The sequence below is a fragment of the Aricia agestis genome, chromosome 5 (assembly GCF_905147365.1).
Source record: "Aricia agestis chromosome 5, ilAriAges1.1, whole genome shotgun sequence".
Taxonomy (NCBI): domain Eukaryota; kingdom Metazoa; phylum Arthropoda; class Insecta; order Lepidoptera; family Lycaenidae; genus Aricia; species Aricia agestis.
The window spans coordinates 18,838,811-18,851,571 of record NC_056410.1 but is presented as its reverse complement, the minus strand read 5'-3'; the positions used below and the strand labels follow the sequence as shown (position 1 = coordinate 18,851,571).

The following is a 12,761-nucleotide window of genomic DNA, read 5'->3' as shown; positions in this document are numbered from 1 at the left end:
AACAGTGAACACAACCCAAAGCCGCCCAAAGGGAACCAAATAGCATTTGAAAAATGTGTTTAGATTAAAGGCCTTTTATTACAACAATATTAACAACTTTTGTTTTATTATGTAAAGAATTCGCTGCGAAGAATTTATCTTTGGAGAATTCAATTTATTATCTCGACTTTACAAATTTAAATTGAGGAAATCCCCTGACCCTTGGGTTGGAAAGGCTCAATACAAGTAACAAAACCGTTGAATATTTCTTAAGCGATTTCCGATTAAGGGATGAAGAAAATAAATCCTTTTTTATGTTCCCAAACTAGGGATTCTTTATTGATAACGTTGAATCGATGGCTTTAAATGTTACCGGAATCAAGCGGTTTGGAGGATTAAGAATTTAAATAATATTTCTGCCAGTGTTATTTCTCTAGTGCTCATTGCCAAGCCACTATAATAATTATAAAATAAAGAAATCTACTGATACGTTTACTGAATGTTGATTTAAATTACAAAATAAGTTGAAGACTTGGCTTGACTGTGATCTGAAAACTTTTTACGACAGAAGTATTGAATAGCTATGCTATATTTTACTTGGATCCTTTTACTTAATGGAATCAGGCGTTACTTTGCGGAAATCCATAGTTTAAATTTAGTTTGTTATTATTTTTAGCAATATTCCGCGAAAACAACTTCCACCTTTAAGTAAATGAGTGAGTGTACGCATGTCTATGCGTACACTCACTCATTTACTTAAAGGTGGAAGTTGTTTTCGCGGAATATTGCTAAAAATAATAACAAACTAAATTTTTTTTTTTGGATCCTTTTACAATTCATGTTTTGGAGGGATTATATTTTTCAAGCTGTTGTTTGTACTCATAATATTTTAGGACACAGGTTTATACTATATTGTTATATTAGAGAAATTGATTCATGAATTATTTGTTGCGGTTATTATGATAATGGTTATTTGGTCAAGTTTTACGCGAAAAGTATCGTCAGGGCCTTGATATAACCCGGCCCAATTTTCTCTTTTAAAACCTTATTGTTTTTTGGGACGAGAATTAAAGAAGAAGTAAAATCATCATAACATAATATTTTTGTCAACTTTGCCATTTTGTTAGACATTTTTCTTTTATTTAAAATAAAGAAAATATTTACTAAGTATCGTACTTTAATTATTTCAAATCATGTTCATTAAAATTCTCTACTTGTAAAATGTTAAAAATATTTAGTTTAAACCGAAAGCTTCGAAACAGATGCAAATAACTTCGGCCGAAGCGAGACTAAGCTTAAGAAAATCGTTCTAGAATTTTTATTTTCTTCGATAAACTCTTTTAAACTTGTCTTTTAAAAGTTTTTACCAAACGGACATACCTAATTCTAGAGGCAGGAAATAGGGAGAGATGAGAATTTGAAAGACCTAATATTAAGATCTACTGTGGTTATATACAGCTTACTGGGTATAACAAAATATCCAAGTGATAATACTTCAGAATGTGTAATTGTGTATGTGTCCCTTACATAGAGTTCACTGTGAAAGTGGCAGCGCTTTTTGACCGACTTTCAAAAAGGAGGAGGTTATATATTCGGCTGTGGAGTTTTTTTTGTATGTTCAACGATTACTCCGCCGTTTGTGAACCGATTTTCGATTTTTTTTTACTTTAAATAGGTACAACTTGAAAAATTACAAGTTAATAATATCGTATTGTAATTTTCGTACAAGAAAATGGTACAACATAATACATTGTCACACATTTAGAAACAAGTGAGGGAACTTTGTGAACAAATAAGAAGGTCGTAAGAAGTAACGAGCACAGTAGGAGTTTTCCGTACAATTTACACACAAAAAACATTCCCATCGCATTGTTTATTATTTGTCATTTATATAAATTTAGCAATAAGCCTGCTTATAGTCTCATGTTATAAAAAATAAATATATAAATTTAGTAATAAGCCTGCTTATAGTCTCATGTTATAAAAAATAAATATATAAATTTAGTAATAAGCCTGCTTATAGTCTCATGTTATAAAAAATAAATATATAAATTTAGTAATAAGCCTGCTTATAGTCGCATGTTATAAAAAATAAATATATATTTAGTAATAAGCCTGCTTATAGTCGCATGTTATAAAAAATAAATATTTAAATTTAGTAATAAGCCTGCTTATAGTCGCATGTTATCCTACCATCCTACTAATATTATAAAGGCGAAAGTTTGTTTGGATGTATAGATGTATGGATGTATGGATGTATGGATATATGGATGTTTGTTACTCTTTCACGCAAAAACTACTGAACGGATTTTAATGAAACTCTACAATAATATAGTTTATACATCAGAATAACACATAGGCTACAATTTTAACCAACTTTCAAAATAAGGGAGGTGTTATGTTCGTTTTCTTATGTTCAACGATTACTCCGGCGCCGTTTGTTAACCGATTTTCAAAATTTTTATTTTGGTTCGTAGGGTATTATCCTGATTTGGTATTATATTCACAATCTCAGGAACTACAGGTCCGATTTAAAAACTTATTTCAGTGTTAGACAGCTCATTTATCGAGTAAGACTATAGGCTATATGTATATTATCACGCTAAGATTAATACGACCGAAGAAACTCAGGAAAATGTGGGAAAACGGGGGAAATATTAGAAATTACGAACCACTAGAGCAATTTCTATGGCAATATTTGGCACAGATATAGAGTAGACCAAGTGAAGGGAGTAGGGACATAAGCTATTTTTTATGGGAAAATGTACGGTTTCCATAAAATTCCTAATTTACGCGGGCGAAGCCGCGCGGGACATCTAAACGCGTAATAAATAAACTTTTATCACGTTAAATTCCGTGCGAACAACCGGTGGGCCTAGCGTACCTACTAATTAGGGAATGCAATCTCGTTTTCGCGAGATCTCGTTCTCGCGAGATCTCGCCTTTTTTTCGTCCGAGATCAATCTCGCTAAAAAAGGCCGAGATCTCGCGAGTTTGACGAGATTGCACTTGAGCATAAAAACGTCTTATTCGAAGCGCGGACTGACACGGACGGAGTTGCGATCACGGAGTAAAAACATTTATAATTCTGGAGACGCCGGCGTCCACGATAACGTGACGACGTTATCGTGGACGCCGGCTTCCACGATAAAACGTTGGGTACCTTAAAATATGCCCTTTTAATTTTACGCACCGCGGACGTTATAATATTTATTACTTTTTTTTCGTAATGTATTCAAATATTGTGATTATTTGCAAAAAAACCCACCTAACTGCTAATCTCGCGAGATCTCGAAATTAGCGAGATCTCGCGGTATTGTATTCATAAACTCGCGGGATCTCGCTTAAGCCCCAATCTCGCGAGATTTGCATTCCCTACTACTAATGTTACTTCCAGGTTTTTACAACATTCGTGTTGCAAATATTATTATGTTTTCGAAAATTCTACTGTTACAGTAATTATAAACATCTCTTTATTTTCATTTTTCATACGTCAAAAATTTTCTGAAAAAAAACTCATCCTTACTTTTATTTTGAATTCAGTCAAGGCCCTTACAATACGGCTTCGTAGTTAATGAAACATAGTCACTGTTTGACAAAACAGCTAATAAAGAAAAAGGCTGATTGAAATTTAGAGTTTGGTGGGAATTTACGAGTAATTGGAGCAGTTTGTTCCCGTCAGGCACACTCAGCCGATATTAATGGCAAAAACAAACGCGCGTTAGGTGTGTTGTTCCGATCTATATCCACTGCGCACCATCAGCATCACTACAGGATGTAACAAAAATAAATGATAATAACCAAATTTTTTTTTCACTTTTGTATGGGGAAACTCGTGACGCTGGGGTTCTTGCCTATACAAATAAGTGAAAAAAAAAAGATCTTTCAGTGCTACTACTTTCACAGTGAACTCTCTACAAGGAACACGTACATACCCTAAAGTATTATCACTTATTCTTGTTACACACTGTATATCGAACGCTTGGTACAATTTTACAGACTTTTACATAATGTTCTTAGTTGTGTTGTATTTCTTTCAGACTTTTCTTACTTTCAGAATACTTTTCTAAAAGTAAGAAAGTCTGAAAGTGGTGTGATAATTCATACTTCCACGCTATAATAGTATGTACGTCTGTCTGTTACCTCTTCACGCCCAAACTGCTGAATCGATTTCTCTGTTTGGTATGGAGATACTTTAAGTCCCAGGAAAGGACATTGGATGCTTTTTATCCCGAAAAATGTACAATTCTCGCGCTATGAACGATTTTTGGCGCAACGGAGTTGCGGGCGACATCTAGTACCTACTAAGTAAAGCAATGCGACAGTCAAAAGGCTATAGGCAATTTCCCAACGTAATGCAATGCAAACACGGCAACTGGCAAGTTTAAATCCAAAAAATATATGGTATTTTATCGTCAGTCATGACGAAATTTAGAAAATATGGGCTATTTTGGACAAGAAAGTAACTTAACACACGTCTCTGAAACTTACAGGTTTTCTTTAATGAGGGTTTTTGATATTCAATATTATTTTGTCACCATCAGGCGTAGCATGGACCATGGTCGCCATAGAAACGGTTTCTTTTTACGGAAGAATATACAAAGTGACAGTTAGACAGGACAAAGTGACAGTTAGACAATAGAAATCCGCCATTTTGTTGATAAAATCTGTCAGTATGTCGATTCTTTCTCATGTCTACTGTTGTTATACTAACCCTGCAAGTGCCGCTATGTAGCCGGATCTATCGTGTCAAATAGACATATTATCATCGTGACACATAACAGCTATACCGTGACATATGACAGCAGTTTGACACGATAGACTCTAAAACCTAAAGGGTACATAGCACCTGGTGGCGAATAGAATATCAAACACCCTATTTTATACATTACTCCGAGTATATCTGCCGCTAATAAAATTGAATTATATCCGTGCTTTGACATAATAGAACGAATGCAGTCGAGAAAACGTGAACTTTATACGACGTTCTGTACAGACTACGCGACACAATGATGCATTGAAACAAGCACCTGAACCGGCAAATCCAAACGGATATAGTATAGATAAAATATAATGCAAGTGCATAATTCAAAAGTGTATAATATGTGTATCTGTTACCTCTAACTCCCAAACCGCTGAACCACGCGCCACGCGCGCACGCGTATGCAAGTTGCAACACTCGAGTCATCGCAAGTGCGTTATCGCCAAGTGTGTATGCACATTAATATATTAAATCAGTAAAGGAGTGGATTTATGGGCGTATTAAATTAAGACAGTTTAATTTTCAGTGTTTTACGATCCATAAAACTAAACTCATAAGTTATACCGGATGTGAAGAGAATTCTACTTAGCTAATTACTTTTTGAGGCGACTGAATCCAAAATGTATAAATTACTAGATGTTGCCCGCGACTTTATCCGCGTTAACATAGTATAATAACAAAGATGGATAGTTTTCTCCTTTTTGTTTTTGTGGTTCCTTATACAAAGGGTAAAAACGGACCCTATTTAAGCAAACGTCAAACGCAAACGTCAATAAACTTTCATGTTTCTAACTCAAGAAATGACGGACTTTCATTGAAACTTTCCACCCCAATTTCACCCCCTTGGGGGGTAGAATCACCAGAAACGCTTAAACACGTATCCAATCATTTTTAATCAGTAACCCAAACATAAAATTTCATGTTTCTAACTCAAGAAATAACGGAGTTTCATTCAAACTTTCAACCCCAATTCCACCCCCTTGGGGTAGAATTTCCAAAAACGCTTAAATATGTATCCATTCATTTTTAATCAGTAACCCAAAAATAAAGTTTCATGTTTCTAACTCAAGAAATGATGGACTTCCATTTAAACTTTCAACCCTTATTTCACCCCCTTCGGGGTAAAATTTTCAAAATTCCTTCCTTAGTGGGTGTCTACTTAATAAAACAACCCTACTCACCAAATTTCGTGGATGTAACTTTTACAGTTTTTGCTCAGCGATGATGAATCAGTCAGTCAGTCAGTCAGGACATGTAATTTTATAAGTATAGAATATAGAATATAGATTTAGTCAAATTTATTTAAGGATACAAATAATATCGATGTACGCTTTACATCTCGTATGTCTGATCTCTACTCTGTGCTATGTTTCTAATGAACTTTATGTGTTACGACGAGTACAGCCTACGGAAATATTATATAAAATACTTTTACTGTGCACTAATTTATCTAAAATTTGTTTACGTTACATTAATTTAATACACATCTATAAACCACATCTAGAACATTGACAACTTTTTATAACTTCGGCACATTCGAACCTGTGAACCCTGCCTCGAGCTGCCGAGCATCGATGCACTTACCACTGAGCCACGAAGGTTGCCAAAGAGAGCAGAAGTTATTAATAGAATTTGGTAAAATAGCAGCTCCCTTTAATTTATTTTAGGCTGAAAACATTAACGCTGGTCTATCTTAAACAGAAATAACAAAATTAGGTTGTGATGATACTTACAAAATTGTCCCAACCTCCACAAACATAATATTTCATTACTAGATGACGCCCGCAACTCCGTTGCGCCAAAATTCGTTTATCGCGCGGAAACCGTACATTTTCCCGGGACTCAAAGTATGCCAAATTTCAGCAAAATCTATTCAGCGGTTTGAGTGTGGAGAGTTAACAGACAGACAGACATACTTTCGCATTTGTAATATTAAAATGGATTGTAGACATTTTAAAACTTTTTTCGCGGGACTTTTCGAGGAGTTCTCAAGGAATTTTGTGAGAAACCTTCGTGACTTTTCGTATCAGTTAAAAGATCTTATACGGTTAGCGCCTCTCCTAATAAGAAAAAGTTATTTATAGCAGCCCAGTGTTTCGAATATTAACTGCTGAATTTTGCATAAGTAGCTTACACAGCCTTGCGGAAAGTTAGCATTGGAAAACGCTTGCTTTGTAATGGTAAATTTGTGTCATAGTAAAATATCTGTGATGGTTCCCGTCTTCCCTCCCATACACTGACCTCTATAATACACTGGACAGGCTATGCCATACAAAATGACAGCTATATTTGTGCCGATTTGAAGCGCCGCGGTGAGCGTACTGCGAACTAATTACATAGAAAATTACAACCGCCATTTGCAAAATAACTACTATTTTGCAAATGGCGTAGTATCCAAGTACACTCACTACTGCTTTCTAAATATATTTCCGTTGTCTGGTACCTGTAACACAAGTCCTTCATTTACTTAGCACGGGGCCAGACTGACGTAGTGTGAAGCGTCTATAGATAGATATTATTATATTATATTTCACATAGCAATCAGCGCCAATATGGCGACTTTCAAATAGGAACATTTTATTGATAGTGATCGCCTGTCACTGGTATTATAGCGGTCAGTGCTTCCATGTGATAATATTATGTCATTTTGTTCCCAACATAGAAAAGACAAATACACGCTTGATTGCAAGATAATTTTGGATGGAAAACAGAAGAAATATGGCCAGAAACACAGAAATAAAAACAATAGGAGGTATGTTTGTAAGCTGAAGCGAGGTCTCCCCGCTATTAAAAAAAAGTTAGTAAAAAAGAACTTTGTAGTAATCCGTCAAGTAGATAATATTGTTGTTATTATAAGTATGTAACATTATTGTACTATTTACTGAGCTCAGAAATAAATAAAGTTCTAACCATTTTATTTGTCTTAACTGCTTGTACGTTCTTAGCAATGAGTTTCTAAAATACTAGAGTAGCAATGTCTTACAAAAGATTCTCAGAAATGCGTAACCACTTTTTTGTTCAAAAAACAATGTCAAGTCATATATTCGTTATGTCATTATGTATGGGAGATATGCCTGCAGGCATCTTCGAAGTGGCAACGCGTTGCTACCGTAAACTTCCAATCTAGTTACGTTAGTAACATAGAATATCATTGGTTCTTAGGAACAATTCAGAGAGCCTCGCCTCGCCTCGTCGCGTTGCTGTCTGATTTCAATTGCGTGAGAGTTGAGACGTCTTGTGAATCTGTCAATTCAATAAAAATTTAGAAATGCATCTACGCGCCACGTTGCGATCTAAATTGACCCTTAGGGTTGATTCAGACCGCAGTATTAAGTCGTGCCGTTTATCGTGGCAAGGTACGATGTTACGACGTAGTTTTTTACGATGCTCGTCGTAGATTCCCACGACGCGACGTCGCATCGTGAAACGACGCCGAATCGTTGTACGACGACGTCGTATCGTGTTTATGTGTCCCGATTCCCGGCCCTTAGGGTAAAGTGTAAACGCAGATAAGCTAGTGTCGTACAGATTATAATATTATGGAACTGGAACTACAGGAACTGCGTATGATTGCAGATAAAAAAGGTGGTGTTAGAAAACAATCAATTTTATAAATTGCAGACGTTAGTGGAAGAAGCAGGTAAGTTAACAGTAAAAAAAAATATTTGAAATAAAAAAATGTGGATTTTATGTCAACTGGATGTATTAGCCAGATGATGAAGTATAGGTAAGTTACAAGGTTTGTTTTAAATTACAAGGGGGAAAATGAGTAATTGACTATAAATAGTTAAGTATGTGGTTCTTCCACTCACGTCTTTAATTTTAAAATGGGCGAAAACCTTGTTTGATTATAGCAAGATAAAAAGAGATGACATTCAATGTCTAATTGAACCAGATATTTTGTTGCAAGGTCATAGATTTTAAATACATAGTACAATTAGTGTAGTCCAGGGGTTCCCAAACTGTGCGCCGCGGCGCCCTGGTGCGTCGCGGAAAGGCAAGAGGGGCGCCGCCGTGAGTCGATCCTCCATCATTATCCATTACCACAATTATTATAAAATGAAATGAATTATGCAAAGCAGGCAGAAGAATAATATTTGTTTATTATTATTTACTTGCTTAACCTACCTATAATCATTAAATGTGTTTATTTATGTATCTTTTTGTAATAGCTAGATAAAGTAGGGCGCCGCGCCGTGACAAAATATTGACTTGTAAGTGCTCCGCAGGCTGAAAAAGATTGGGAACCCCTGGTGTAGTCAGTAAATAAGTTCAATAATAAGACTGACAATTACAAAAAATGTATCTTATTTTATTTCCATAATAAAGATCACCACTCGAATTGACCATTAAACATTACAAAAATCAAAAAACTAACATCCACTTTAACATTAATAATATTATTCTATGTATTTTGCAATCAACAAAATAATAGGACCAGTCAGCAGAGTAATGTTCTTACTTAGGGGCTATTTTATAATAACAGTACTTTTTCAGTCTGTCAGTCAATCCCTTAGCCCGGGCGTGCACTAGCGGCCAAACCGCAGCGGCCAGGTCGCGACGGCCATCGAGATAATCACCTTAGTATGAAACCCCCATAGACCACGCGCACTTGGGCGCACGGCGGCCAGCGACCACACCATAATTTCGATGGCCGCAGCGGCCAGCGGGGCTAAAATGGTCGCTTTGAAGAATCACGATATGAATCATAATTTGATTGATTTTTCTAAAATCGCAAAATGCAACTCTGCTTGCAATTCGTTTCTGTATTTTTGTACTGATTTGACATTTGTCAGTTTGACAGTTTTGACAACTCATTTGCTGAATTTCTTGAGAGGAATTGCTAATTGTGACCATTTTAGCCCCGCAGGGCCTTATAGTGAGGGAGCCCTAGAACAATTTAATTTTTTTTTTATTACTAACAAGCTAATTGTTTGTGAGTAGCTTAACTTTGATAAGACAAACAACTTTTTTTTCTGCGAAAAATCTTGAAAGTGGTAGCTAACAGAGATAGAAAGGATTTCATACTTTGATATGATGGTCCTAAAATATGGATTGTTCTATTTGTAGGACAATGTTACTCTTAAATTAAATAACTATTATCCTACAAATATACAAAAAATCTGCTGGTTAGGGTTCCGTTTTAGGGTTCTGTAATCAACAAAACTTGGTTGACTACGGTACGGGACCATGAAATCAAAATATGAAATCCTTTCTATCTCTGTTATCTACCACTTTCAAGATTTTTCACAGATAAAAAAGTTGTTTGTCTTATCAAAATGAAGCTACCCACAAAAAATAGATTGTTAGTAATAAAAAAAATTGTTCTAGGGCTCCCTGACTATTAGTTATTATTATTAAACTATTGCATAGCGTTTATCGCGAGGTTTGAGCGCTGTGACCGAATCAAGCGTAACAAAAAAACCTAACAACCCAAGTTGCCAGACTTTGGCATGGTGTTTGTATGTGCGACTAGAAGTACCTATGCGAATTACAATTGCTTTAAAGTGCCTGATAGACGCGCGGGTTTTAAGTTCGCGAACTTTCTCGGCTCGCGTCGGTGACACACGAGAATCGCTCACACTGGATTACCATGCCCCCAGGCTCGCGGCTCGCAGCTCTTTGCTGACACACAGGTGATTAAGATCGTCGAGCCATAAGTCCGCGTACTTACTCGCACGTCTGTCACCCCCTTAAAGTTGATATAAAATGCTATGCGATAGCTTTACCGCACCACACGTATTTTTTAATAATAATGATATTATAATATTATGCTTCATGTTTTACATTATCAGGTAAACTAATTATTGTGTATTCCTCTTGATGAATTTGCTCCCTCGCCACTTCTTCTTCTCTCTGGGCTTCCATGATACATTTCAGTATATTCATCTTCACTTGCGACTTTAATCTCGGAGGTACCATTTTTAAATCTTCTACCAACGACAACATAAACTGACGATCAGGATCATTCTCCCCATACTTTTGCGCTAGTGTACATTTAAGAACATTTGCAAGTTCGCGTTCAATTTTGTCAGCATTTTTAATCTTTTTTGCTGGAGGTGACGCGGGGGATTGGACACTGCTGCTGCTTTGTGGCACATCTTCTGCGTCTATGTCTATGTGAATCACGTTTTCTTGAACTGATTCAGTAGTCGATGTACTAGTATTACATCCCACTATAGGTATAAGAAACATAAGTTGTTTGTAGTATTTGTAAATTTTTTTGTTAGGGATAGTTTTGCCGGCCTCTGCAGCTTGAGCTAGTTCTCTTCGCTGTTTAACAAAAGCGTCCCGAATCGTCCTCCATCTTTTTTGTACAATATGTCCTGCAACAACATTATCCACACTCATTATACCTACTAATATACTTACTTATTACTAATTTACAAATATTTACGAATACACTAATTACTAATATTACTAATTTACTAATATAATATTATAAATGAGAAAGTGTGTCTATCTGTCTGTTACCTCTTCACGGCACACCGCTGAGCCGATTTTGTTGTTTTTTAGTTTAAAGTTACTTTGAGTCCCGGGAAAGGACAAAGGATACTTTTTATCCCGCAAAAAGGTACGATTCCCGAGCGATAAACGATATTTGGCGCAACGGAGTTGCGGACGTCATCTAGATAAATTATATAGGGATATAAAACATTTTTTTTTATGAAATAAGGGGGCAAACGAGCAAACGGGTCACCTGATGGAAAGCAACTTCCGTCGCCCATTGACACTCGCAGCATCAGAAGAGCTGCAAGTGCGTTGCCAACCTTTTAAGAGGGAATAGGGTAATAGGGGAGGGTAGGGAAGGGAAGAGAAGGGAATAGTTGAGGGTAGGGAAGGGAATAGGGTACGGGGTTAGGGGATTGGGGCTCCGGTAAACTCACTCACTCGGCGAAACACAGCGCAAGCGCTGTTTCACGCCGGTTTTCTGTGAGAACGTGGTATTTATCCGGTCGAGCCGGCCCATTCGTGCCGAAGCATGGCTCTCCCACGTATGAAACATAAGCGCTTTGCGGTGCTGGACCATAACGCCTATAGTGGAATTCTTTAGATTTTTCTTAATATGAGTTTTGAATGATTTTGCCGCCGATTTTTGCGTTGCGGTGCCGCAAGGCGGTTATGTGCTTTGGCCCTTCATGTGACAAAATGTACAGAAACCATTATATTATTTTCTGTAGGACCACAATGATAAAAACTACAATACAATTATTTTGTCACAAAAGCTGTTTCTTTCCGATTTTCAACTTAAGGGTAATCAAAAAGGTTTTCTAAGCCTTTAAGACGTTTTACAGAAGTAATTTATTTCGCGTGGCATACAATTTTTAAATAATTTCTGAATAATGGGTAACGGAGAATTTTTTGTTGCCCGCGTGTGAATTGACCCTTAAACTTTGAAATTACTTACCTAATACTTTCTTTTCTTCGATCGATAGGTACGGATCTATCAATGAGTTCACTACTGCCTCCCATTGTTTTATTTTCTCAAATCTGTCGTTATATTCAGCGGATTTCGAGTTCCATATAGCTGGGTGTTTTTGAACTTCCACTATTAATTTATCAATATCGATATCTACCTCCATTTTGTACAAAACACGTGCGCGAAAGCGTGACGCTCCCCTCCGGAATCACGCGCGGTACTGCGGAGTGCGGCGAGGTGCGCGGTGCGGGCGCGTGACATGATTGCCATTACTAATTTGTCCAATTTCCCAAAAATTCAAAACGAATTACCTAATTTGGAATGAAAACTATATAAAAGTAAGTATTGAATTAATTCATAATTATTGTTAAGAACTTTGTCGTCCTAACATGGATTTGCAAATTAAATACCTTTTGTGACTTATGAATTTTGTATTACAAAGATTACAATCGATAATTATTCAACTTGCTTGTGCGCTTGAAAATTGTACAAGAATCATGGACAGAGTGACAGCTGACAGGTGACAGCTGTCAAAGGGACGGGAAAGGTTCGTGAACAATAATTATTATCTGTGGTCGTGTACGTCGGATCTATCGCATA

General features: G+C 36.5%; 1 protein-coding gene across 1 annotated transcript; it reads right to left on the bottom strand.

Moving 5' to 3' along the window:
• Positions 1–10,472: 10,472 nt before the first annotated feature.
• Positions 10,473–12,362, bottom strand: LOC121727003. Its single transcript, XM_042114669.1, has 2 exons — positions 12,150–12,362; positions 10,473–11,067 (listed from the first exon to the last, which is right to left on the bottom strand). The coding sequence occupies exons 1-2, from the start codon at positions 12,322–12,324 to the stop codon at positions 10,511–10,513; spliced, it is 732 nt and encodes a 243-aa protein (XP_041970603.1). The 5' UTR covers positions 12,325–12,362; the 3' UTR covers positions 10,473–10,510.
• Positions 12,363–12,761: the final 399 nt, after the last annotated feature.

Excerpts from the sequence above, each read along its gene's own strand:
- LOC121727003 (XM_042114669.1), bottom strand. The coding sequence starts at position 12,324 with ATGGAGGTAGATATCGATATTGATAAATTAATAGTGGAAGTTCAAAAA. Across the intron at positions 11,068-12,149 it reads CGAAGAAAAGAAAGTATTAG|GACATATTGTACAAAAAAGA; the intron begins GTAAGTAATTTC and ends ATGTTGTTGCAG.